Raw genomic sequence first — 27,438 nt, 5'->3', positions numbered from 1 at the left:
TGTTTGAAAAACTTTTGAGATATATTCTAATACTCCTAATAATCTAAATTAAAATTTAGTCTATTGGAAAATGGGTCAAAAAATTAGTATAGGGGAATCAAGTTTTTTAAATAAATTTTATTATTATTAATTATTTATATTTTTTAATTGAATATAATTAAAAATATTTTAATTAAATTAATATATCAACAAACATTCAATTTAAAATAAGACGTTTTACAACTTAGAAGGAAAATAGGCTATCGGAGGGAGTTTGTATAACTGAAAGTTTGAACTTGACCTTTTATCTGAAAAACTGAAAAAAACAAGCTTCTTATAAAAATAATTCCGAAAATAAGCTTTGAAAAATTTTATTCTCTAAAATAAATGTCTTTGAGTCCAAGCCTAAGATCAGGTATGTTCGTTGTTACTAACAGCTAACACAGAGCTAGAAAAAAAAATCAAAATTCTTTGATAGTTGTTACAAACAACGAAAAAAGGAAGATAAAAACATAATGTTAAAAGAGACAAAAAAATGAAAACAAGTTTTTTAGTTGTTAATAACAGTTATCAGAATCAGGATTCGCAATTAAAGTTAGACATAGGAGTAGGATCGTATTGAATCGGTTCGATCAGATTGTATAATACTACAAGTGAACTTTTTTTTTGAGGGGTACTACAAATGAACTTAAATATACTATAATGTTTTTTTCCTTTACTTGTAATTATCTATTTTAAAAATTTATAATTGAAAAATAAAATTTCTTTGACTACAATTTAAGGAAAGAAATAGAAAAACTTTTAATAATTAAATCAAAAGAATGAAAAAATTTTAATCTTTTTATAATAATTTTTTTGAAGTTGGCATTTATACATTTAAAATGACATTTTAGACTGTAGAATAGACAACTTAAGCTGAAAAATAACAACTTTAAACTCAATGAGTAGTCATTTTATGTTTTTAAAGTAGACACTTTGAGCACTTTGTGAAGGAAGGTTAAAAATTGGCATATGAACTTTTTAGCCTTGAAATGAACATTTTAACGATTAAAGTATTTGGTTAAAAAATAAATTAGACCCTTGAAGATAAAGTATTAAGGTTAGGACTCAAGTTTTAAGCCTTAGAATGAATATTTTAAAATTTTGAAATGAGTAATTTTTTTAATGGTTGGACCAGAGGTCGCATGGTTATGACAGTTTCATTGAAGAACAAGATTTAGGCTGGTGGGAAATAACTAATCCCTTGTGAGACGTATCTCAAGCCCAGTCTATTAAAGATTAATGTCTACTTACCGTATTCTTAATGCCTACTTACATTATCCTTAATGCTTACTTGCCGTATCCTAATGCCTACTTTCGATATCTTAAGTATCTACTTATATATTCTTAATGCTTACTTATAATATTTTAAAATATATATTAGGCTGACCCAATTAAAGATGATTTCTCACAAGAATTTGTGGGTGAAAAAAGGAATGAGGAAATTGGGCCTATACAGAACAGAAGCGAAGCAAAGACATATGAACTGATGGGCTAATAGGAAAGACTAAGTTTGGGCCGACAGATCCATTGGGTTTTGGATATTGTTATTTGACTTGATTTCGATCCCTTGTTAAGTCGAATGTCAATTGCATATATTATACTTTTACTCAAACAACTCGTCTGGTATTAAATTGTTTTACTATGAGATAGATTCATATATTTAGTTTATTTTTCTAATCAATCATTTTAAAAGTGTAAATAATCACTTAATAAATTAAATATACATAAATCAATCTAATAAAGATAGTCTCGCAATGAAACTGCCTCATTTAATAATTAATTTGTGGAAGTTAAATTAGTCCATTTGGATTTCGAAATATAAAAAAATCAAGAAATTCATCCCTTAAATTATGAAACTTGAATTTAGTTTCATAATTATTGAGTTTAAAAATTAATCAATTAGAAAGCTAATTATATAATTATGTTAAATAGACTTGAAATTCAAATTCAACAAATCTCAAAATTTAAGGCAAGGGGACTATAATAATAATAATAATAATAATAATAATAATAATAATAATAATAATAATAATACCTCCATCAGAACCCTACGGATGCTCACCTCGTGGATGTTGAATATGAGAAGGCTCAGGCCCTTAAATCGGCAAAAGATGACTACATATCCTTTCTCCAGCAAAAACCCAAAATCGATTGGCTACATCATGGGATGATAATACTGCTTTTTTCTTCAATAGCATCAAACATAGAAGAATAACCAATAGAATCAACCTCATTTTTGCGGACGGGAAAGCTGTTCCTTTTACTCTAATCTTCTTTGCTCGACTATGGAGAATAGGAAGAGAGTTAACATGCAGGTAATTTATGCTGGTCCTGTTCTATCTTCTGAGAAGAGAGACTTGCTGGACCTCTCATTTACTTCAGAGGAGATCAAGGAGATCTTGTGGAGTATTAATGATAATAAGGCTCCTGGTCTGGATGGTTTTAACATGTAATATAAGTCTGCTTGGCCATTGATTAGGAATGATGTTGTTGAGGCTATTCAATCTTTCTTTAGAAGTGATAAACTCTTGAGATCCTGGAATATAACTCCTACCACACTGATCCTCATCAAGGTCCCTTACCCTTCTACACCTGGAGATTCAGACCCATCTCTTGCTGTCACACTCTTTACAAATGCATATCGAAGCTCCTCTGTTCTAGATTGAAACTGGTGTTGAATGATATTATTTGTCAGACCTAAGGGGCTTTTGTCGCAGGGAGGAATATATCTCATAATATCCTTCTCTGTCAGGACCTGGTACGTCCCTAAATAAGGAAGAACTGTTCGCCTAGTTGTCTTATCAAGGTGGAGCTGAGGAAAACTTATGTCTCAATGGCCTACGAGTTTCTTCAGGACATGCTGCTTGCTCTTAACTTCCCTACTCATTTTGTCAAAATTGTTATGATTTGTATTACATCCACACAGTACTCACTCTTAGTGAATGGCAGCCCATTTGACATCTTTCATCCTAAGAAGGGGCTACGACAAGGTGATCCTCTTTCTCTTTTACTGTTTGTGATAGGAATAGAATATCTCTCGCGCCTCCTTATTTGACTGGGTGAGGAAGCCTCATTCAAGTTTCATCCCAAATGTAGGAAGTTGAAACTCAACCATTTATGCTTCTCGAAAGACTTGATGCTGTTTTGTAAAGGTGATTTATGCTCTATGAAGCTTTTGTGCCAGAGTCTTGATGTCTTTGCTCAATCTTCTGGTCTCCAAGCTAACCTTAATAAATCTGCTGTGTACATTGGTGGGTTACAACAACCTGTGAAAGAGGTTTTTGCTTCTTATGTGTGCTTACCGCTTGGAAACCTTCCTTTCAGATACTTGGGGATTCCTCTGGCTGCTAAGAAAATCTCTATTGGAGACTGTGATATGCTTGTAGATAAAATGACAGCCATGATTAGACTGTGGTACTCTAAGAACTTGTCTTATGCAGGCAGACTTCAACTGGTCTCCTCCATTCTTATGAGAATATCTTCTTATTGGTGCCAACTTTTCATCCTTCCTAAAGCTGTTATCCATAAGGTAAATTCCATTTGTAGATCGTTCCTTTGGTTTGCTGATCATTGTAACCCAAATCCTGGCAACATAAATTGGAATCAACTTTGCAAACCCAAAAAGGAAGGAGGGCTTGGCCTTAAACACTTGGAAATTTGGAATATCGTTGCAGTGGAAAAACTGGCGTGGCATGTTAGCTCTCTTCAAGATTCGCTCTGGGTTCGATGGGTTCATGGGGTTTACACCAAGGGGGCATCTTGGAGACTGTTCAACCCACCAATCATCTCTAGTTGGTCTTTCAAGAAAATATGCAAAATGAAAGACAAACAACACCCTTGAGTCCATAATCCTATTTATCGCATTGGGGATGTTTATAAACTTCTACTTGGTTCAGAGCCAGCTGTGCAATGAGATGCTTTTGTCTGGAATAGGCTCTCTATTCCTAAGGCTTGTTTCATTGCATGGTTGGCTCTCTCCAGGAAGCTTAAATCCAGGAATAGACACGTTCAGATGGGAGTCCTTATTGAGAATGTGTGCCCTCTTTGTGGTCTGTATCCTGAGTCTGTGGAGCACCTGTTCTTTGATTCCTGTTTTAGTATGCAATGCCTTTTTTAAGTTGCAATCTTGGCTTGGCTTTCAATTCCGCACCTTCTTATTACATGCGCTGGCTACGAAGCGATGGAGAATTGAGAAGATTCGAAGGAAAATACTGTTCACTAGCTTATGCAGTCTTTCTTATCATGCATGGAAGGCACGAAATGATGCTGTTTGGAAATTTTGTGTTAGTTCTGTTGATTCTATTATGTATAGGGTCCAATCTGAGGTGAAGCAGAGGGTTATCTCCCTTCAACCTAAAGTTTTGTCTCAGTATAGCTGGATCAAGGACATCCTTGATCATGTATAAGGTGCTCCTATTCCCTTTCTCTTTTGGGTTCACCCCTCTCCCCCTTACACATAAAGAGTGAGCTGGTTCAAACCTTACCTAAAAGGTGAGTTCCTTCTTATACTAATGCACCTTTAAGGGTCAGGGTTGTTCCTCGTTTGGTGTTTGTATGGTTTTGTTTTGGTTTAATGAAAATTTCATTCTCCAATAATAATAATAATAATAAAATAATAATAATAATAATAATAATAATAATAATAATAATAATAATGAATCAAGGTCGTCTTCTATATTTTTGGGCTCCAAAACAAAAGATAAAAAGGGCCCCTACAAATTTAAGGAGTAATGAGTACTTCTTTTATCTTATATTGTTGATATTTTAACTATTTATAAAAAACCTAAAAATTCATAATACATAACCAAAAATGTAATTATACCTATATTTATTCAAGTTAATTATATCAAACCTTGTACATGAAAATTTATTTTGTGGCACTGATTATACATTTAGGGCTCTAAGCCATAGCCCACTTCACCATTGTTGGTCATGTATTAAACAAAAATACGTGTTAATGTATGAAAGAAAGAGAGCCTTTGAGGCTGAATTTGTGGATGAGATTTAAGCCTATTATATATGTTGACTTTTAATTCATATATATATATACTAAGTCTTATCTCTTTCTTCAATGTGAAATAATTCATATATATATATATATACATATATATATATATATATATATATATATAAAAGAATATAATTAATTAACAAAATAATAACACATATTTTTATTATATATTAAACATTCTTCATCTTGCATAAAGAGGGCAAAACGAATAAAGTGGCTGGTAAATATTACAAATAAAACAGATTCGGTGCAACGATACATACACCTATTTATTTATCTTAATAATATATATTAAGTGCTATTTGCAACTGATTTATTCCTGCATGCATTTAGTACGTTATACGTACGTACTATTTATTTATTACATACTAAGATCAGCTGGCCGCCATTAATGCAGGTTGTGTTTGATTACGATAATTGTTCTTAACCAAATTCCAATTATTATCAAAAGGGTGTTGGAAGTAACAGTCAATATTGTTGCCATATCCAACACCCAAAAGATCACAATATCTCTTAAAAAAGTTGATACGATTATCTTGCAAATGATGATGCTCAGGATTGAAATAATTCCCACATTCAACACCTCCATTAAAGATGTTTGTGACCACACCATATCCTGGTAATCTAAACCCGACTATATCATCGAAAGATGGTACCCATTGACCAGTCATTACTTCATGGGATGACGGCTTGTTTCCTTGTGGGCTCATCCAAAACCATAGTGCTGTTTCGAATGAAACGGTTGGATCGTGTGCTACTAAGTCTGGATTGGATAGTAGGTCTAAGTCTAGTGCTTCACCTGCTGCCCCATAGTTGTAATTCCTGTTTTTCCAAATTTAAATAATTTTAAAATCAATTTAAAGAATAGAGATAAATTTAAGATTCTAAATGTATATTGATTTAAATTTGCATGAGACTGTTTCATTATAGACGGACCTATATATATTATTAATTAATTTATTTCTCTAATTGATACTACCTCCTATTCATCTAAAATGTCCCATTTACTTTTGGAACATTATTCATTTATCACTCTCAAATTGCATTTTATTATTAATCTATAAGTTAAAACATAGTCACGTGAGATCTTATTTGATTCGTTTGATGTAAAGATTATTAATATCTACTTTTTATAATTTTTAATTATGCATAACTCGATATATTAAGGATCGAATAAGTGCATTGGATAGAGTGCATAAAGTAAATGAGACATTTTTAGATGAATAGGAGGTAGTATATCACTTTAAATTATTATAAGTGATCAATTTGACATATTGAATGTACATAATCAGCCCAATAGAGATGGTAGTCTCATAACGAGACTATCTCATTTAAGAATTTGAGATATAAATAACTTATAAGTTGTTAAGGTTTTGAAATCACATTGATTTATTTATATTTATGTATTTTAAAGGATATTTGTAGTGTGTATTATATTAATAAAAATATTTCGGATTATAATTATTATTTATATATATGAAGTATATATTATTAAAAGTATATATTAATATTAATTAAAGTCTATAATTCTACGAAGCAAAAATCAATTAAATGCGCGAAAATAGACTTGGATTAGTTTTGAATCTCGTATTCGATATATATTGGATCCGTGTATATGGATTTGGGTCTTACTAATTTGGACTTGCGGATCCGAATCTGAATCCTCTCTCAGATGAAGGATCAAAATTCGGGTCCAGCTAAATCCGATCAAGATTTGACTCATTGCCATCCCTACTTAGAGGTAGTTTAGGTTAACATAGTGAAGTGAAATTTTATTTAATTTATTTCTTTGATGCAAATTCTATTTGTATCAACTTTTTAAAATTTAAAATATGCATATATAAATAGAAACACTAACGATTAGAATAGTATTTTGGTATGTGAAAAACAAATATTGGGAAACACAGATTTTCTAATGAGATTAAATCATAGTGAAACTATCTGATCTATTTGATTAATTCAATAACGTATTGTCTTAAAGTGATTAATTATAAGTTTAAAATAATTGTTTACATTTCTTTAAGTGATAATCTCATTGGCAAGTGGGGTTAGAAATAGAATTTATATATGAAGTATATCCTATACTCTTATAATTCATTATTTATTTAATTTTTCATTTTGCAATTTTGATGTTTAATTAAATCATTGCAGTCGAGCTAATTAACTATATGGCCGGAACTATATGACTTACCATCTGAGTTGAACCGGTCCGCGGCCAAAGTATTGGACCCAAGGAACGCACTCCCATTGCTCAGTTGGTTCACAATAATCCGGTCGAAGCCAGTCGTGCCCGAATTCTTCTTCTATAAGGCAATATGCTGAATTAAATGCACTAGGCTGTACGATCGACGCTAGTCCTGTTTGTAACATCAATTTAAATTAAATGAAATCAGTAATATATAAATTTTGGATCTATTAATCATCATCATATCCGGTCCATCCCACTCATCAGAAATTATAATCAGGGTATAAGAAGGAAATAAAGGCGGCAAGTCAACAACTCATACCCATAAAGAAGAGTGCGACCAAAGAGTCCCTCGGCTCCAGAAAAATCCACATATAAATCCTCACACAAAAGTTTTGGATATATAGATGTACGTATAAAATGTTTTCGACACAGTTATATTTCACCAAGTATTGGTCTTTGACTCTCTGTTTCACTAAATTTGAATTATTTTTTTATTTTAGTTAGTTTGAAAAAATTTACCAAAATTTTCGTTTTTTATAACTCCACCACTTTTAATTTTTATATTATCTCTTCTATTTCTAAATATTTTACTACTTTAACTCATTTTATCCAATTCTTTAATATCCTTGCCAAAAACAAATGAGACAAAATGCTCCTATGAATCGAAAAGTATATCTTCTATGACGCATGTACTTATAAATTAACACATTAGGAATATTGATATGTATCTCTATAAGACTATTTATATTTTATACCTTGGCAAATACTTATACTATTCATCTTAAAAGCTTATATTTATATATTACGATTAGTAGTATAGTTAAGAAAAATTATAGTCAAGTAAGATCTTGTTTGAATCTTTCGATTGTATATATTTATGTAACTAGCTACCTTTATTAAAATTCTATAATTTTTAGTTCAAGATATAAATTTTAAAACAATGCATTAAATTGTATAAAAAATAAAATATAGTAAGCATAATAAAACGGAGAAAATATGTTACGAGTATTACTTTAAAAATTCAAAGCTAGAATAAGCTACTTAAATGTAAAGGTGCATGATTCTTCTCAGTATAGGATATGTGTTATCTGTTTGATCATATAAAGTTTTCTAAATTAAAATTGTCGATATTAATTTACGTAAATTTTTTTTTATTGATCTTTCATTTTGAACCCAAAATGTTTGAAATAATGCTAAATTAGTAAAACTAATACCTAACTAATAATTTTATAGTGAATATTTGGTCCGCTCCCAAATTTCCTCACAAAGAATAGGAACTTATTGGGTGCTAGCTAGGGTTCATGAAGAAGGAAAATAGCGTAAAGTTGTATAAAAAACTAAAAAGATTGGCATATAACATAGATTTTTTCAAAAAATTACTATGGAGTGAAAGCATGCATGCACGTACGTTAAGATCACAAATTTATGTACAAGTATATCCTAATGTTTATGTACCATTTCCGCTAAAATTTTTACCGAGTACATTTAATTAATGGTATAAATGAAGAGAATTAAGTATTATCTCAATTCAAGTAATATTAATTAATTAATAATTTTTTAAGCAAAATTAAATTTGATTTTAATTAATAGTATATGCGTACTAAATGAGAATAATGAGAAAAAGAAATGACCAGAGGTTTCATGAGAGGTTTGACCAAAGAAAGCAGCGATTTCTCTTTTTCTAGTAACAACATCCCCAATATTACCAAACTCAGGGAATGCTTCTGTTGCGGCCATAAAAGCATGATAATTATAGAACCATCTACCAGGACAATTAGGATCCATAAAGTTTATGATGAAGTTATTGAACATTTGTTCAGGGAATATTTCTGCAAGTGTTGGGGTTCCGGGTGGTGGTGGTGGCCTTGGTGTTGGTGGCGGCGGCGGTGGACGAGGGGGTGATGGTGGTGGCCTTGGTGTTGGTGGCGGTGGCGGTGGACGAGGCGGTGGTGGTCTTGGGGTAGGAGGCGGTGGACGAGGCGGTGGTGGTCTTGGTGTAGGAGGCGGTGGACGAGGCGGTGGTGGTCTTGGGGTAGGAGGCGGTGGACGAGGCGGTGGTGGTCTTGGTGTAGGAGGCGGTGGACGAGGTGGTGGTGGTCTTGGGGTAGGAGGCGGTGGACGAGGCGGTGGTGGTCTTGGTGTAGGAGGCGGTGGACGCGGCGGTGGTGGTCTTGGGGTAGGAGGCGGTGGACGAGGCGGTGGTGGACGAGGCGGTGGTGGTCTTCGTGTAGGAGGCGGTGGACGAGGCGGTGGTGGTCTTCGTGTAGGAGGCGGTGGTGGTCTTCGTGTAGGAGGTCGTGGCCTGAATTGCGAACCAAAACCATTGTTATTAGTATGATTTGTGGTGTTGCATTGTTGCCCACATTGTTCACTTAGTCCTAAGAAAAGGAGTAGAGCTAAACATAATACTCCTAGTACTAAACTAGGAGATACTTTTATTTTCATCAATATTTTTTGCAAAATCTTTTTTAAATTACTATTGTTTTGTTTGTGATAATTGTTTACAAAATAAAATTCAATTTATAAGCATAATGGGATAAGGTGCACTAAAGGATCGGTGGACTAGATTGATTCACGTTTGAAATAAAATCAAACGTGTAAGAAATTATGATATTAAGCTTTTGGATGGTTGAGTTAATTTTTTGACGATATGAGATTAAAAGTCAATGTGGCGAAAAGTCACAGGTTTAAATATCATTCACCCTTTATTTCAAAATGAAATAGTTAGCATTATGTATGAGGACTGTGGAGCATGTCTGATGTATTGCATCCACAATTTTTGAATGAGTAAAATGTTTGTAACATTTACTTGTTTTTGTCAAATATAATTAGACTATCAATAATTATAAATCTATAATAATGCATCATAATTCAAGAAAAAAATTAAATAATAATAATAATAATAATAATAATAAAAGCTTATTTAAGGCCCGTATAGAGCTGATTTAAAGTCTGTTTTATTTTTGTTAAATGGGACCTATTAAAGCGCAAACCATCTAAACCTTGACCTGTTTAAAGCCCATATATTTCAAGATCGAATTCTAGCTTCCAATGGACACCCAACACATTCCACAACTCTAATTGGGAGTGATAGAATCACTCCCCACCATTGATAGGCAAAGCAGAGAATGGGAAGCATGTGGGTGGATGAAAAAATCAAAGCTCATAGTGAGCTCTAGAGAAAACAATAGTATTCAAGGAATTTTAGATGATAATTAAGATAAAAAAAAATTACGATGATGATAAATGTGACTATCATGGCCCAACCTTTAAAATCAATGAAACTGTAATGTATACAAGTAATTCAGTTTAAAAATTATATTAACATTATATTTGAATCGCAATACTTATCAACCTCGTTGTCAACACAACAAGTCGGGCTAGACCGAAACCATACCGAATGGAACCAGTTCGATCTCCGATCTTAGCATATTCAAAAATCTAATCTTTCAAACAACAGGTTCTAACCGGTCTAGGTTTGGACCGATGCACACCCCTACTATGGCTACAGCCTTAAACTAGATGGAACTGCATTTAATTTATATAATGAATATAAAATATAAATGTAAAATTAAATCATTCTAATGACCTAAATAAAAATGCCAAAAACTAGAAGATTGAATTGTAAAATTAGAATCTAATGATGTAGAATAGATCGAAAACTTGAATGAATAAAGATTGTACGTGCTTTTCAAGTTCTTATGAAACAAAATTTTCATTTACCTCAAAGAGTATATATGTATATTATAATTTGACATCTATAAATTCACCCGTAATACAATTATGAAGTAATTAAATTAAAATATTAATAAAATTTGTCCTAATTTTAAATGGTTTTTGCTAATGTTATCCTGTATATAGAGTCGTCATGAATAAATTTAAATTTTTGGTTAAAATGCGAGCTATGTGAATGAAGGAAGAAGCCTACAATGATCACGCATTTTTGGATGATTTTTTAATTTGGACTTAGCAGCAAAGTAAGATTCTTTATTGACCAATAAATACAGCTATACATGACAAATTTTGAGATGATATCCATAAACAAATTCATGCAATTAAATTGGACAAAAAAACAGACAATACTTTACTATGTGGATCATTTACGCTTAGTGGGTGTAACGCCCAGGCCCCTCAGATCGCTGGTGACTACTCATGGAGACTATAGACTGTCCCCACAAACCAACACAAGTCTTTCCAACGCACTTTGGCCTCACTCGTGCGCATCTGAGAACACTTTTCAGGAGGTCACCCATCCTAAAATTGCTCCCCACCAAACATGCTTAACTGTGGAGTTCTTAGCAAATGGGATCCTTAGAGTCTAACAATCCTTTTTCAAGCTAAATCTTAAGTATTACAGTGGCCCATCATTTTGACCGAGAATACTGAAAAATGTGTTACATATGATACATCTATGAACCATTTTTGTTGTTATATGCAGTACGTATGATATGCAGGCCACCTCTTCCACATCAAGGCATCAAGTAAAATTCCAAATAACAAAAAAACATCAAACTTAATCCATCTATACAATATCAAAACTTATAATCACTCCAATCTATGCTTGTTTCCTCTAGATTTACTCATAAAAATTTTTAAGAAATAAGTCTCTATATATATGGCTATCAATTAAATAAGCAAAAAAATCTCCATAGTAAAAGAGAGTTTAATAAATAAAAGTTAAGAATTAATATAAATTTACATCTGTCTATGTTTGTGAAAAAATGTTGCGTATCGTATCTAGATTATAAAGATAATAATATGATGATTAATAAAGCATTTTAAATTATTAGACAATTATACTATTTTTGATGGAATATAATATACATATGATATTTTAGGATTTTTAACAAAAACTTAATTTGATGGTTGAGGTTTTAAATATGTTAGAGTTTAAAAAATGGATCTGTGCAACTCAAACAAGGAATAGAAGAGGTAAGTCACATACTAATTACTCAAAGGTGGTTCACTGTCTACTAATTAAAACCAATTGATAGTAGTAGAAGTTACTCTTCAAGTTTATGAAGTGCATATACTCTTGTATTTATATTATCCAATGTGGGATAGCTCATATGTGGGTAATAACAGACATTTTAACGCTCCTCTACATTTGACTGTCCTTAAAATTTTAGCCCACTAGAAGCAATACAGACCTCATTAGGAATGAACATTAAACGCCCAGTTATAAAGGCTCAATAACATATCTCTGATACAAAGTTAGAATTTAGAAAATAGGCATTGACAACTCAAATAAGAAAGAGAAGAGTAACCCAAATCCAAATAAGATTTATTACTAAAACTAATTGGTATACATATTAGTAATAGGAGTTATTCCTCAAGTTTATAAAGTGACATATTCTTTTCTTTCTTTGATACGGAGCAATTTACATGTGGATAATAATAAATACTTTAACCATAACATCATTCTTTTCCACAAATCTAATTGCCAAATAACATTAGAAATATTCAATATGTAGTGGTTGTATAGTCTCATTCTAGTATAAGCACATGGTTCACCTTTCAAGGACCATTAACTTGAGGAAATTTGTGCTAGAATTGTGTCAAAAAATGTTTAGTCGCTTTTATACCCGCAGCTTTTGTTCTGTAGTTGCATTTATGATTTAACCTTGTTTTAAATAGTTATAGCTTATAGGATAGTATCAAATCCGTATTCTATTCGAAACCCAATTCTTATTTTTGCCACTCTTTTTATTTTATCGTTACCTTTATTTTAAATTAATTTAATAAAATGACGAAAAATGCCCTTGAACTTAAAAATTTTAAATTTTCTATAAAACGCTTCAAACTCACTCAATAACACTTTTATCACTTCAAAAAATACAAATCTACACATAAAATTAATCGGAGCTAAAGTACGATTGAACCTAGGAGGAGTCGTTAACAAAAACTCGAGGTAATTTCTATTTTAATGTAATTCAAAATAAAAAGAAAATTACGAGTCGCACAATTTTATTTTTTAATTTTGAAATTCCTTTTGTTTATTTAATTTATTTTTTAAGTTATTATTATTTAATAAATGTTGTAATAAATTATTTTATTTTAATATATTATCATATTATGATAATATTATTATAATAATTAGCTTTGAATTTAAATAATTTATTTAAATGTTTAATTATTTTTTAATATAATAATAATATATTAATTAAAATTTAGTTGTTAATTATTTTTTAATATAATATTTGTTAATAAAATTTTATTTTAGTTGTTAATTACATTTTAGTTGTTTATTTATTTATTAATATAATAATTGTTTATTTGTTTATATGTGTGAATTATTTTAGTTGTGAATAATTTATATGATTGTAAGTGTTTATTAAATTTACTTAAATGTTTAATAAATTAATATTGTAAGTGTAATTAAAATGAATATAACTTAATGTATTTTTTTATGCTTTTAATTTTTTATTAATAGTTTATTAAAATATGAAAATTGTAGTAAATGACTGGAAATCAGGAAAAAGGAAAAGGCTTTTTTAGAGGGTTATTAAGTGGGAATAGTTCTAGGCCGAGTTTAAAGAGAGGGGATCCCATGAGAAGGGGGTTACGGGTTCTGCAAGGCGAGCCAGGTAGGAACAAGCGGCCAGACATAGTCAGGCCCAACGTTCGAGTACTCTAGACTATGTGCGTAGTCGCTTTGAGTGCCAGACTAGCTTGCGTAGTAATACAGTCGGCTCAGGTGATGATGAAACTGATTACGACAAGTATGTCAGTTGGGAAGAGTCTGTCGGTCAGGATGAGTCTGTCGGGCATCCTATTGATTGGACGCTCGTCAGAGGGCATGCCGGTCAATTTAAGATTAGAGGGCATGGCACGGCTGGCACTTCTGATCACGCAGGAGTCAGCCAGGTTGAGGATGTGGCTCCACAGGGGAGGAGGCGCTCACAGTCCGCGGATATAGACTGGTTGATCACATCACCCCAGCCTAGGGGCCCTGTTGACACCAGTTTAATACCCAGCTACGGTGGGCACTTAGCGAAGGTTATATTTGAGGGATCGGAGCGCACGCCTCCGATTTTGGATTGTCGCCCTAGGAAGAGGATGTTGGAGGCGATCATCAGACTGTAGGACATGAGTGATGAGCTGTACGGGATGTTACCTGCCACTCCTCTTGGTCGTCTGCTGTACATAATGCACCATCACATTGATAGTGCTCATATTACGGCCTTTGTGGAAAGGTGGCAGTCTGATACCAACACCTTCCACATGTCATGCGGGGAGATGACCATAATGTTGCACGACGTGCAACGCATTTTAAGAGTTGGTATTGACGGTTCACTTCCCGCTGAACCTGCTGATGGTGACTGGAAGCTTGGCCTGGCCAGTCTGTTTGGGGAGCCAATTTCGGAGCTGCGTAAGAAGGGGTACTTCACCAGCGGGAGCATTAACGTTGGTGAAATGTTGCAGCTATGCCACCGTTCTCAGTCTCTGGAGACTCAGACTACTGCGTATTACATGGCTATAGTGGGTTCCACGCTGCTGGTGGATAAGACTAGAGTCGGGATGCGGCCTCACCCTATACTTGCTGTGACTGCTGATCAAGATGAGATTGCTTGAGGTGCAGTGACGCTGGCTAACATGTATTGCCAACTGGGTATGGCGAAAAGGACTGGTTGCAAGACTATTGTTGGTTGTCTGACGTTATTGCAGACATGAATTTACGAGTATTTCCCATCCTTCCGCCCCCATCTTCTTCAAGCTGATATCCCTAACAAGAATAGGGCGGAGATGTGGTCCCCGCAGAAGCCAATTCGTGAGCTGAGCAAACTGAGAGACTGTAGGAGTATACTGGACTCCATGACAGAGACACAGATTTTGTACATGACCTCACACATCGTTATACTAATTATTTTAATTTTATATTAAGTTGTTTATGTTAATTTTCTTTGTAAGCAGGTGGAATGGACTTCGTACATGACTTCTCCTAGGGCTTTATTGAATGAGCACCCACGCACTGTCTATAACGGGGGTATCACCTGTTTTGATATCGTGGAGGTGTATTTTCCTGAGAGACCAGTCAGACAGCTTGATTTTGTACAAGCTATTCCCCCCCTCCGTTGAGACCTACCCAAGCTCTGCGACCAGCACAGGGTTCCTATTCAGTGACATTCGCTTCTCCGTCTATGCACACGGAGATGTAGAGTAGGTTCCCCTATTGTGCCTGTGTTGGTGATCAGGCACTGCGTCGAGCATTTGTTCCATCAGAGGTTGTCCCTGAATATATCGACTGGTATAGAGTGTCTTCCCATCCATTTCTCATCCCCGGTGAAGGACCTAATGCTGTGTTTGGTGCAACGGATAACAAAGTTGAATACGTTAGTGTTTCTATTTATCTGTTTCATTTTTATGCGTCATTACCGAAATTGTTGTCTGATTTTTTGGTAATACAATTGTTTTGTTTGTACAGTTTGCAGCTGCATTTCGAACTCGACTCGCGCCATCGCTCAGGATGCCAGCTGTTGTTAATATGATGCCCCGGGAAAGACAGACTGCTGATTTGTATTTGGATGAACTTAGAGATTTGTTTGCCGAATGGCAAGAGTTTAGAGGGCACAACCCTTCATAGACATTTATGTTTGTATTGATGAAGAATTTGTCTTATTACGCGTTGTGTTTGATTCACTAACATATTTATTCACGAACTTAATTATGGAATGAATACTATAAATACAATTACTACAATGAATACAATTAATAAAATGAAAACATTAAGTACAATCAGTACAATAAATACAATCAACGCACAGGCTACACAACATTGTACTATGGAGTATTTAAATTAATTGCATCTTCGGCGGTGTTATTATGTTGTGGTCGTTGTACGCCGCATAGTCTATTCCAAAGTGATATCCTGTTGCGATAATGTCTCTCTAAATCTCTACATGAATTGTTAGCTGCTGCTCTCCAATTTTGCAGAACTGGCGGCAGTAGAGATGAATCATCATTCATTAAAAGCTGAACACAATGATTCCCGTTCACCCAAAGAATATGTACAAGTTTATTAACGCCATGCATTCCCCATGTTCTCCTTACTAGAAGCACTAAACAATTATACATTGGATTACCATCGGTAGAGCTATAATACGCAATTGCAATGTTAAGAAACGTTGCTGCAGAATACAAATATCTCAATTAATTTTAAATTTCTGTTTAATGCAGATGTATGACATTTATTATGCGTATGGCATATTGGCAATGACGTGGAGAACATGGTAGACAAATTGTGTGGCGACAAGAGAAATCAACAGGGGCAGATATTCAGGCAAACAAAATGGAACCCCTTGGTTAACAGTCAGACAATCCCTGAATTTGAAAATAGGTGGAAAGGGATTGTGTCTACTTGGTCAACTAGGAACAGGAGGGTCGTGCGATATTTGGCTGGAACATTGATTCCTCACAAAGAGAAATTTGTGCGTGCTTGGACGAATGACTGTTTGCACTTGGGTAACCATACTACCAGTAGAGTTGAAAGCCAACACTCTTCCTTCAAGTACTACCTGGGTAGCGGTAATAGCTCATTTGATACCCTCTTTAAAAGGGCACACGCACAGATAACGAATCAACAATCGAGGATAAGACAAGCTCTGCAGGAATCTATGAATTCGATTTCAAGGACGTCGCAACTTAATTTTTTGAGACCGTTGTATCGTCATGTTTCCATATATTGCGTTGGAACAATTGATGATGGAGCACAACCGGATGTTAAACTTGGGGATTTTTTTTTTGACAAATGTGGTTGTGTACTTCAAAGAACCCACGGATTACCCTGTGCGTGTTACTGTTACTTGTCAATCAGGTCTCATGGTTCGTTGTACTTGGACAATATACATCCATTTTGGAAAATGTTAAAGTACTTAGAGGCAGAAGAAGACGCCAACGAAGAAGTACGGCATGCAAACGCCGATGATAAAGAGTACTTTCAATTGTTGGTAGATGAAGTTTTAAAAGCCGACCCCGCAGTTGTACGATGCATGTTTCAGGGAAGACCAACGACAAGCAAAACCCTCAGGAGAAACAAAAGTGTGTTCGAGTACAGTAGATCATCCTCAAGGGGTCGCGGATCCAGATCTTCATCACGCGGGAGATCTAGTGGTAGATCTAGCAACCGATCAAACCAATCATCGGTTGGAATTAACTTCAGTTTCAACTTATCTAGTACACGTATTTCCTTTCCTATAATCATATATGTTTTAGATCAATTAAATGATATTAATATACTGTTTTTTTTCAGATGGTTCAGCAGGTCGTGATTTTCACTTTTTCCGTGGCCAAATCACATTCCGTATATTTTTCCGTCGTATCTGCTTGATTGGATTGATGTTATAGGTGACGGAAACTGTGGATTTAGAGCTATTGCCGTCACAGAGTTAGGGGGCGAGGAGGCATGACCTCTTTTATGATGTGCAATGAGTTTGGAAATGGAAATGCATAGAGATCAATATGCACGCGTGTATCTATCAGCAGAGTTGGTGGAGAATGCTATATACAAAATTGGTGCCCATAGCAAAGGACATGCTCCGTACAGTCACTGGATGGAAATGACAGCATATATATTATATAGATCGACAATAATTAATCATTAAAACTTGTTTACCTGGAAAGACAACACGAATAGCTGCAGACAAACCCTCTTCTCGATCCATTACGATTACGTTAGGCGTCTGAACTCTGTCGTAAATATCCCTCAACCTCTCCAACACCCAAGAATAAGACATAACCGCCTCATCTCGCATCAAACAGAACGCAACCAAGAAGTGTTGATTGGTTGGCGTCATTCCAATTATTTCGCAAAGGGGCCACTTTTGCTTATTAGTTTTGTACGTTGTTTCTATCAACACAACATGGGGCCATGAACGTATCATCTGCATAGATGTAGGATTTGCAATCAATAATCTACTCAACTGCCCCTCACTATCCAAGTCTGTCCAAACTACATAATTATGCTCTGTGGCCATATAAAGACAGTGGTGAAGAGGATTCCTACCATCCATCTCTTCTCTCCTTATTGACTGTCTTACATTATAAATTTGATTCATACTAGCAAAAAAACCAGGAAAATTCCTTCTAATTGAAGTCATTATAAACGCTGGTTGCATGCCAGTTGCACTAAGATCTCGTATGTGCTGCCTAATATCGACAGTCATCCTATTTACTCTTATTTTGCCATCTCTGTACACTAAGAACGGGTGGTTATGTTTTTCTTTTTCACCAGGAAACACTCTTACCGTTCTATGTCTTTCCCCTGGTTTACGACTACTTCCTAAAATCATAAATTTACACCCACAAGCCCTACTTTTGGAACCAGGTCGGGCAGCATTGTTTAAGTTATGCATTATAATTTTAATTTTCTAATTAGAACTCACTCAAAAAAATAAAATAAACCATTAAAAAAACCACAAAAAGGGTGTCCATAAGATGAATTTTAATTTTCCTTACATGATAAATTCTATATAAGAAAAATAAAAAAGTTTAGATGAAATAATAAAACAATTTTACCAGTACAAAATTATAATCAAACTGACTTGCTCATCGCATTTTCTAGTTTGTACTATCAAATTGCCTGTACCTGTCTGTCTCAATTTTACAGCTTTCTCAACAATCAATTCATCCTTCTCCGCCAATTGAAAATTCTGGTAACCCAGCGTATACTACTGGAAACTGGGGATTTCTTCAGGTAATGATGGGATCACTTTCTCCAAATTTCTCCTTTTTTTCTGCTATTGTATAAGTGAAATCTTTCTAAAGCTAGAAGCTTTGAGAAATTTGACTTATGTTATACATGTAGAAGCCATATGTGTTTTTTGGGTCTTGTTTATTTTTCTTTTCGCATAAGTGGATGTATTGTTGCTTATTGATGTTGTTGAGGATATTAATACAACATAAACAAGTCGGCCGCTCAACTACTCTTATTTTTCTACAATAAAATATATTCTATTACAAAATAGATACTCTCTTTTAGATTCAGGACATATACATATATATACATGTAATTTGCAATGTATCAATTTAATTTTTCCCATTTATTGAAATAACATGCAATTTTCCTTTCTCTGTTTTCTTTATCATCTTCTTCATTTTTCTGTTTAAAACTTTCATCCCCATTATCAAAACTTTGAGGTAAGCTTTAACATGGTATCAGATTCAGCAAGAAGATCCATCATTTTCTTTGAAATTCCGCAATAATCGTAAGTTCTTCCTTGAATCTTTGATTCCTTTTCTCCTTTCGATTCCTTCTTCGATTCTTACTTCTCTTCCATTCTTAATTTTGTATCTGTATATGCTAGTGCTCACCAACTGTTTGCTTTATTGTTTCAATGAATTTAATTGTTGTTAATTTCTTTAATTAAGTTTATCTTATTGCTTTGAATGATGAAGTCTAGCTATCTGTCATGCAATTAGAGATTATATTTGTAATAGGTCTTTGAGGTTGAAGGTTGTTGGCTAAATCAGGGGGGGTTTTGGGACTTGAGCATTCATCATAGCCATTGGCAAATTGAGGATAATACTATAGGATGGGCTTATCACCCATCTTTGTGTATGCTAAAAGAACTCGGCTGCGATTATTTTGTAATATACATTACACAATTCAGTATTATTAGGGTTTTTAATCGTCCAATCCAAGCCATGTTTTGATTCTTTTCCTTATCTTTCTCTTACTTGTTTCCTTTCCTTTGCCCACTTTGAATTAAATGGCTCCTTAGTAGTCCAAATTCTAGTATGCCATGTTTGGTTTTGATTCCTTCTCATGTTGACTCCTATTTGTGAAGGTCCATTTCCATTCTTCTGTCTAGAGTTGGAACTAACACAGTGATGGACCCAAATAAAGAGTAAGAATTTCAGAAGGTTGTGCATATTTATTTTGGTGGATAAATGGATTTTTAGGTTTCTTGCTAAATATTAATTTTGATGGAGTTTGATCCTAGGTAGATTTTCTTTCTTAATATGTAGTCATTGCAAACTATATTTCCTGTTTACAACAATCTTTTTCTGTGCGGTTGGATAATTGTGTATGATTTTTTTGAAACTGTCCAGGTGTATGAATATTTTAGCGGACAATGCTTTCACATTTATTCAACATTTTGCGAGGGAGCATGCGACTATTTTCAATAGATGGTAGCAAATGTTCCACCCGTATCCATGTATCATAAAAGTGGTGCAATGTACCAGAGGTTGATGAAATTCCATGGCTTCAATTTGGTTGTTGTTTCAAACTTTAAGAAGTCTGCAGCAAGAGTAATCCACAATAAAGTACATACTATTAAATCATCCATAAGTTCTCTGGAATTCAATTCATGCCATCAACAATGTAACATGGTGTGGGTTAGGCATCTTTGTACTAGCGCTGAGCAAGGTCAGCTGTGTTGGATAAACGATGATAATATCTTAAAAGGACTTGAAACTTCATTGTTGAATTGCAAAGAGGACGAGGTATGGCCAATTTTTAGCAAATTTAGGAATTCGTATGGTTTTCCTCCTCCTGCTATCATGAGCAAGTTGATCTCAAGACTTTCCTACTCATCTGATCAGCACTTACTTTCTAAAGCATGTAATTTAGTTTTTAAAATTTCTAAAGTGAATTCTGAATCACTTCAGCATGATAGCTTGTCTAGCCTTTGCCTTTCACTAGGAAGAGCACAGATGCCTGTACCTGCATCAAAAATACTTAGACTCATGTTCCAGAAAAATAATGCCCCTCCAGGATCTGTGTTGTGTTCTGTTTTTATGCATATGGTGAAGACTAAAATTGGGACATGTTTGGCGTCAAATACCCTTCTTGAGATTTGTGATTGCTTCCATCATCTGAGTGCAAAAAGATCTGAACGCGCCATGTCTGTGAAACCCAGTACTGCAATCTTCAACCTTGTTCTTGAGGCTTGTGTGAGATTCGGATCGTTCCTGAAAGGGCTCCAAATAATAGAGGCAATGGCACAAATAAGAGTAGTAGCTGATGTACACTCCGTTATTCTATTCACTTACATTTATGAGATGAATGGCCTTAGGGATGAGTTGAATAAGTTCAAATATTATGTTGATCAAGTTTCTATCCCAATTGCTGGACACTATGTTCATTTCTATGATAAGCTGTTGAGCTTGCATTTTGATCATGATGATGCTGATGCTGCTTCCAGCCTTGTAACTGATATTTATTTTTGCTGGGGGTCACGCCCTCTGCAACAAAATAAGAACCAAATGAAGTCCAGTCAGGTGCCCATTGGTCCCCCATATTTGAAAGATGGTTTGAACATTCAAGTAATGTTTGAGTTGCTGCAGAAGGATTTTGTCATTCATGTGCCAAATGCTGAGAAGATTGTAGTATGTAAGGATGGAAAGCTTATCCTTAGCAGTAAAGGCTTGGCACAACTCATTATAAAATACAAGAGAAGCGAAAGAGTTGATCAATTGTCGGAACTTTTGGCTTCAATTCAAAAGAATATGGGTGCAGCTCAAGAAGGCAGTTTATGTTGCGATGTAATTCACGCATGCATATATTCTGGTTGCCTAGAAACTGCTCATGATATTTTGGATGATATGGAAATGGCTAATATAACCGTTCCCACCTCAACATATATGTTACTGTTGAAAGCCTATTGCAGAGAAAATATGTTCAAGGAAGTGGAAGCCCTTGTGAAACAAATAAAGAGGATTGGCTTGCTCATGGATGCATCCGATGAAGTAATTATTTCGAAGTGTCGTTCAGGTGTAGCTGATGGTTGTAGTCCGAGTGTGGTAACACCAATTACCAGTAGGCAATCAGAATTAACCACCTATCTGATTGAAGAATTGAACAGGAATCATAAAATGCCTCCTACAACTTTTGAGCTAAATTCTTCCATGTATTTCTTTTGCAAGGCTAAAATGATTGAGGATTCCCGGAAGATATACAGAAAAATGCAAGCAATGCATATCCAACCGACAGTGCAAACGTTTGCGTTCTTGATACAAGGCTATTCATCTTTGAAAATGTATCGGGAAATCACTATCTTATGGGGTGACATTAAAAGGTACATGAATGCTGGATGTTTGCTTGCAAATAGGGATATGTATGAGTTGCTATTAATGAATTTTCTTCGAGGAGGCTACTTTGAGAGAGTATTAGAAGTTCTTCGCCATATGAAGGACCATAGTATGTGTACTGATCGATGGATGTATAAGCAGGAGTTTGTAAGACTTCATAAGAATCTGTACAGGAGTTTGAGGGCCACAGATGCCACTAGTGAAGCACAGAAATTAAGGCTTGAACATGTTAAAGCCTTCAGGATGTGGGTTCGCAATAATTGAAGGACATTTTAGAGATTATCTGGCTTTAAATGCTAGAAAGGGGAGACCCTGGACTTTTGCTAACTAGTGAAATCAACGACTAAAGACAGCTGGATAGTGAAGACTGAGACTTCAGCAAGTGGTGACTGGTAAGTGAACTTTTGATTCTTTTCCCATCATCATATGCAAGTTTTTCAAATCTATTCCCACTACCCAGTAAATAAAGTTGTACCAAAAGCAAGCACAGCAGTTTACTTTCAGGATCTCTACAAAGTTTTACCATGGTGTATGAAAATTTTAGCTATCGCATTGGTATGTAACTGAAAGACTGGATCTCTATATTCTCGTTCATGAGTGTATTTTCATGATTGATTCTTGATGACTTATTCTTTTGACTGTGTCTCTTGTTGCAGAACTGAAGCATGTTCTTTCTAGCATTGCAAAAAGCTGAAGAAATTCTGGTAAAGATTTGTAAAAAGGTTCACATCTTGTTGGAGCTTGTAGCTTCAGGTACGCTACTTCATGGCTTTACTGATTAGCTTTTGGTCAATGGTAATTATAAATTTATATAGGACTAAAACTTGATTGGACATGTTTGACAAATATAAACTTATTGAAATCATCCACCTTGTTCAAATGACTTTATTTCCACTAGCTTGTAATAAGAGTACGATCTGCAATCTTTCATCCCTCCGCAGACCTTGCTCATAGTTTTTATGAGTTGGATATACCGTATATAATGATGATGATTATAATATTTTTCTACATCCATGTAACCCCTCCTAATTCGTACGCCACATATTGGTAGGCTGTAGGTTTAAAGCTCTTGGTTGTGTTTTGTTGTGTTTGGAAATACGATGATTTTGTAACTTATTTTCATTTGATTGCAACATTTTCTTAATCGAAGTTTCAGTTAACTCACAACTTGTTCAAACTTCAAATGCATGAATATTTTATACACCAGTTTAGAAATATATTGAATAAAAAACTTTAATGTAGTATTTGGGAACAAGTATTTAATTTCAAATTATGGATTTCAATTATGAAACCTAAATGAAAAATTTGAGAATGACAAGGTTTGGGTAGTCATTCTCAAATTCTCAACTTTAATTACTTTAAAAACAATGATGGAATTTAATCCAAATTATAGAACAATAAATTTGAGTTTATTCCTAATTTCCAAATGAAATCATTGTTCCAAAACATGTCATAATGTAATTTGTATATTTTCTTTGCAATAATTTTCTAGGTCGAGTACCATGATCATCCAGAAAAGTGCTCAAATGAGTCATGTCCACGAAGGAGGCAATGGCTTCGTAAGTTTCGATGCTCAAAAGATGGTTGGACAAGCAATAAGCAGCAACCCAAACACTAACTCGTGGAGTTGCTACTCAAACGAGCAACTGCCACAGAGCAAATAGACAAATTGATCGAGCAGCTTTTGTAGCCTTTAAGTGGAAGCTTGCTCGATCAACTTTTAGGTGCGCTTGATCGAACAAATAAGCTTTGCTTTGATGAGTGTGATTTTGCTGAAGAAATTTTTAGTAAGATTTGTAAAAAGTTTCACAACTTGTTTGAGCTTCTAGCTTCAGGTTCAACTGATTAGCTTTTGGTTGATGGTGATTATATGGGACTAAAACTTGAATGGTCATGTTTGCCAAATTCTTTAAATATGTTGAATCTATCCAAATTATTCAATTATATCACTTGTATAAAACATTTATCTATTTTTAGCCCCTCTCGTCTCCGGATATGTCCCTTATAATGATATTATAGTAATATTTTATTTGATTTTTGTACTAAAGGAGGCGATGAGAGTTATTTATAGTGTATACTAATGTCACTCATGACGAGGAAATTTGATCATAAGTATTTTTTGTTCACAATGTTTAATTACAATCTGATTTAAAATGCATATGTATTTGAATGAATTATCTTAAGAAAATAAGATGATTAAAATATAACAAACATATTATAAAACTTAAGAAAAATTCACTAGTGGAAAAAACCTCATTTGCTGCGGTTTTTTGGCCATAATATGTTGTGGTTTTGGCCAAGCATTAGTGAGAGCAGCAGATGGTTTATTTTAAAAGCTGCGGTTTTAAACCGCAGCAGAAAAGTTCACCAAATGTTGCGGGCTACAAAAAAACCGCAGCATATAGTTTAACTATATGCTGCGGGCCCCTAAAAAACCGCAGCATATATTAGAAGTTTTTTTTCTTTTTTCGTTTATTACTAATAATAATCCAATAATAATGTACAATGTAATAAACAATGATTAATCCAATGATAATCATAAATAATCACCAATAATCTCTTTGTTATAATAAATTCTCGATCGTATATATAATATAATAATATGTACGTACATATATACATTAAAGTCCTAAAAATCTAAACTAATTACAATTTACCAAGAACAAAAATTAACAAGATACGCGGCAATCTTGTCTTTTAATTCGCGCATTTCTCCATTTCTCAAAGGGCGTGTTTTCCTTGGAATATCGTATAAAACCTATAATATAATATAAAATTAAAAGATACATAAACATTAGATTTTACCAATAATAGTAAATATATATATATATATATATATATATGTATATATATATATATATATATATGTATATATATATATATATATATATGTATATATATATATATATATATATATATATGTATATATATATATATATGTATATATATATATATATATATATATATATATATATATATATATGTATATATATATATATATATGTATATATATATATATATGTATATATATATATATATGTATATATATATATATATGTATATATATATATATATGTATATATATATATATATATATATGTATATATATATATATGTATATATATATATATGTATATATATATATATATGTATATATATATATATGTATATATATATATATATATGTATATATATATATATATATATATATATATGTATATATATATATATATATGTATATATATATATATATATATATATGTATATATATATATATATATGTATATATATATATATATATATATATATATATATATATATATATATATATATATATATATATATATATATATATATATATATTATAATTTAAGAACGTAACAAATACTTACGCCATCTATGTTTTCGACTCCAACCTACTTCACGGATTTTAAAATATCGTCCATGTATTTGAGAGTGTAATAGCCACAATCAATAGAATTAGAAGGTTGTCGAAAGCATTAAGAAAAAATAGATCTTAGTGCTAAAAACGCTTAATAACCCTTAAAATCGCAACTTAACACGTAATTTCTAGCATATGACTATGATTTTCAATTCTAACCACTTCAACACAATAATATATACCAAATAGTGTTGTGTGCCAAGTTTCGTGCAAAACAAACCAAGTTTGAGCTACTTTATGCGCGAAAGTGCCAAAAACGCTTAAAAACCCATAAAATCGAATAGTGTTGCATTGTGTACTTATATTGTTGTCCATTTCGGAAATGTGGCTCTGGATATAGATCCCATTTGTCCACGCACTTTCTTCATTGTGCTGAAACATATGGGAAAAGTAATACTATTTATATACTTCCTCCGTTCCGTTTTAGTCGCTACATTTGCATGGGCACGGGTATTAAGAAAAGTGATTGACCTACACTGTAGCTGATTGTTTACTTTATAGAGTATAATAATTTATTATTGTTAATTGAAAAAGAAAAAGAAAAAGAAAAAATAGGTTGTTAGGTTACTTTATAGAGTATAGTATAGTATTTTATTATAGAGTATAGAGTATAGAGTAGGATAAAAAATAAGGGTAGGTAGAACTTTAAATGATTGTTTTATTATTAAAAACGAAAATGTAGCAAGTAATATGAAATTGCCAAAAATAAAAAATGTAGCGGGTATTATGGAACGGAAAAAGTATATATATATATATATATATATATATATATATATATATATATATATATATATATATATATATATATATATATATATATATATATAGGGGAGGGATCCAATGAGAAGGGGTATGAAAATGAGAAGGGTGAGAAGGATTTTGAGCCGTCGATTTCTCAAAGATCTAATGGTCTAGATATCAAGCCGGAAAAAATAGGGCAAAAAAAAAAAAAAAGCTAATTCGGTTTTTTCTGAAGAACACAAGCGCCTTCTCTCTTCCAAGCTATACTCTTCGAAAAACCTTCAAAACCTTCGAAAAACCTTCGAAAAACCTTCGAAAAACCTTTGATTTCTTCTGCGAAATCTTCCTCTTCTATTGAATTAAGGTATGCAAATTAGAAATTTACCATTTTATAGTTTTTATTTTTCGATTTGTTTTGATTCATTTTTTAGTTTTCGTTTTCTTCTGCGAAAATGTTCCTCTTCTCTTGATTACTTAGTCTGTCAAAAATCTTTACTTGTTTTCGTTTTCTTATGTGTACCTTTTACAAATTCAGATTTGTTTTGATTGATTTCTTAGTTTTTCATTTTCGTTTTCGATTTAGTATCTTCAAAACTGAGAGTCAGATTTTCATTTTCGTTTTTCTTTGTTGATTTTGATTTACAGACTCAGATCTTGATGTGAATCTTCTTGTTGATTTTGATTAACAGACTCAGATTGAGATACTATGGAAGATTTACAAAAAGTGCTAAATGTGGAAGATTCACCAAAAACTTCCAACAATGAAAAAGAATTGTCAGAAGGTAATGTTATTATGTTCTTCAAAAAAAAAAAACTAAGTTATGATTGTGCATATTTACTGTCTTTTTTTTGTAATATTGAAAATCTTTGTTGCCAAGGTGAATGCTACTATGTTCTTAGAAAAAGATACTATGTTGTGATTAAAAGTTACTATGACTGTGTATAGCTACTGTGTTCTGTTTTGAAATTTTGAAAAATATTTGTTGCCAAGGTGAAAGCTAC

At 33.3% G+C, this 27,438-nt stretch overlaps 3 protein-coding genes across 11 annotated transcripts; 2 read left to right on the top strand and 1 right to left on the bottom strand.

The window, feature by feature from the left end:
* Positions 1 to 2,854: 2,854 nt before the first annotated feature.
* On the top strand, positions 2,855 to 3,862 carry LOC130801768 (uncharacterized). The gene is made up of 2 exons (XM_057665648.1): positions 2,855 to 3,033; positions 3,118 to 3,862. The coding sequence occupies exons 1-2, from the start codon at positions 2,855 to 2,857 to the stop codon at positions 3,860 to 3,862; spliced, it is 924 nt and encodes a 307-aa protein (XP_057521631.1).
* A 1,306-nt stretch (positions 3,863 to 5,168) lies between these two features.
* On the bottom strand, positions 5,169 to 9,722 carry LOC130801661 (endochitinase-like). Its single transcript, XM_057665547.1, has 3 exons — positions 8,852 to 9,722; positions 7,224 to 7,389; positions 5,169 to 5,854 (listed from the first exon to the last, which is right to left on the bottom strand). Exons 1-3 carry the CDS (start codon positions 9,663 to 9,665, stop codon positions 5,407 to 5,409), a joined length of 1,428 nt encoding a protein of 475 aa, XP_057521530.1. The 5' UTR covers positions 9,666 to 9,722; the 3' UTR covers positions 5,169 to 5,406.
* Positions 9,723 to 18,686: 8,964 nt separating this feature from the next.
* LOC130801422 (pentatricopeptide repeat-containing protein At4g17616) lies at positions 18,687 to 24,381 on the top strand. Of its 9 annotated transcripts, none has more exons than XM_057665276.1 (5): positions 18,687 to 18,912; positions 20,006 to 20,065; positions 20,271 to 22,808; positions 22,910 to 23,006; positions 23,746 to 24,366. In XM_057665276.1, the coding sequence occupies exon 3, from the start codon at positions 20,349 to 20,351 to the stop codon at positions 22,515 to 22,517; it is 2,169 nt and encodes a 722-aa protein (XP_057521259.1). In that variant the 5' UTR covers positions 18,687 to 18,912; positions 20,006 to 20,065; positions 20,271 to 20,348; the 3' UTR covers positions 22,518 to 22,808; positions 22,910 to 23,006; positions 23,746 to 24,366. The 9 variants fall into 9 exon arrangements, with proteins under 9 accessions (XP_057521259.1, XP_057521262.1, XP_057521260.1 ...); XM_057665279.1 differs by having other exon boundaries at positions 20,271 to 22,645; positions 23,746 to 24,365; XM_057665282.1 differs by lacking the exon at positions 20,006 to 20,065 and having other exon boundaries at positions 18,731 to 18,912; positions 20,271 to 22,645; positions 22,714 to 22,808.
* The last annotated feature ends 3,057 nt before the right edge of the window (positions 24,382 to 27,438 follow it).

This window comes from Amaranthus tricolor, chromosome 15 (assembly GCF_026212465.1).
Source record: "Amaranthus tricolor cultivar Red isolate AtriRed21 chromosome 15, ASM2621246v1, whole genome shotgun sequence".
Taxonomy (NCBI): domain Eukaryota; kingdom Viridiplantae; phylum Streptophyta; class Magnoliopsida; order Caryophyllales; family Amaranthaceae; genus Amaranthus; species Amaranthus tricolor.
Note: the sequence above shows the minus strand (reverse complement) of the source record. Positions and strands in the feature narration are given on the sequence as shown.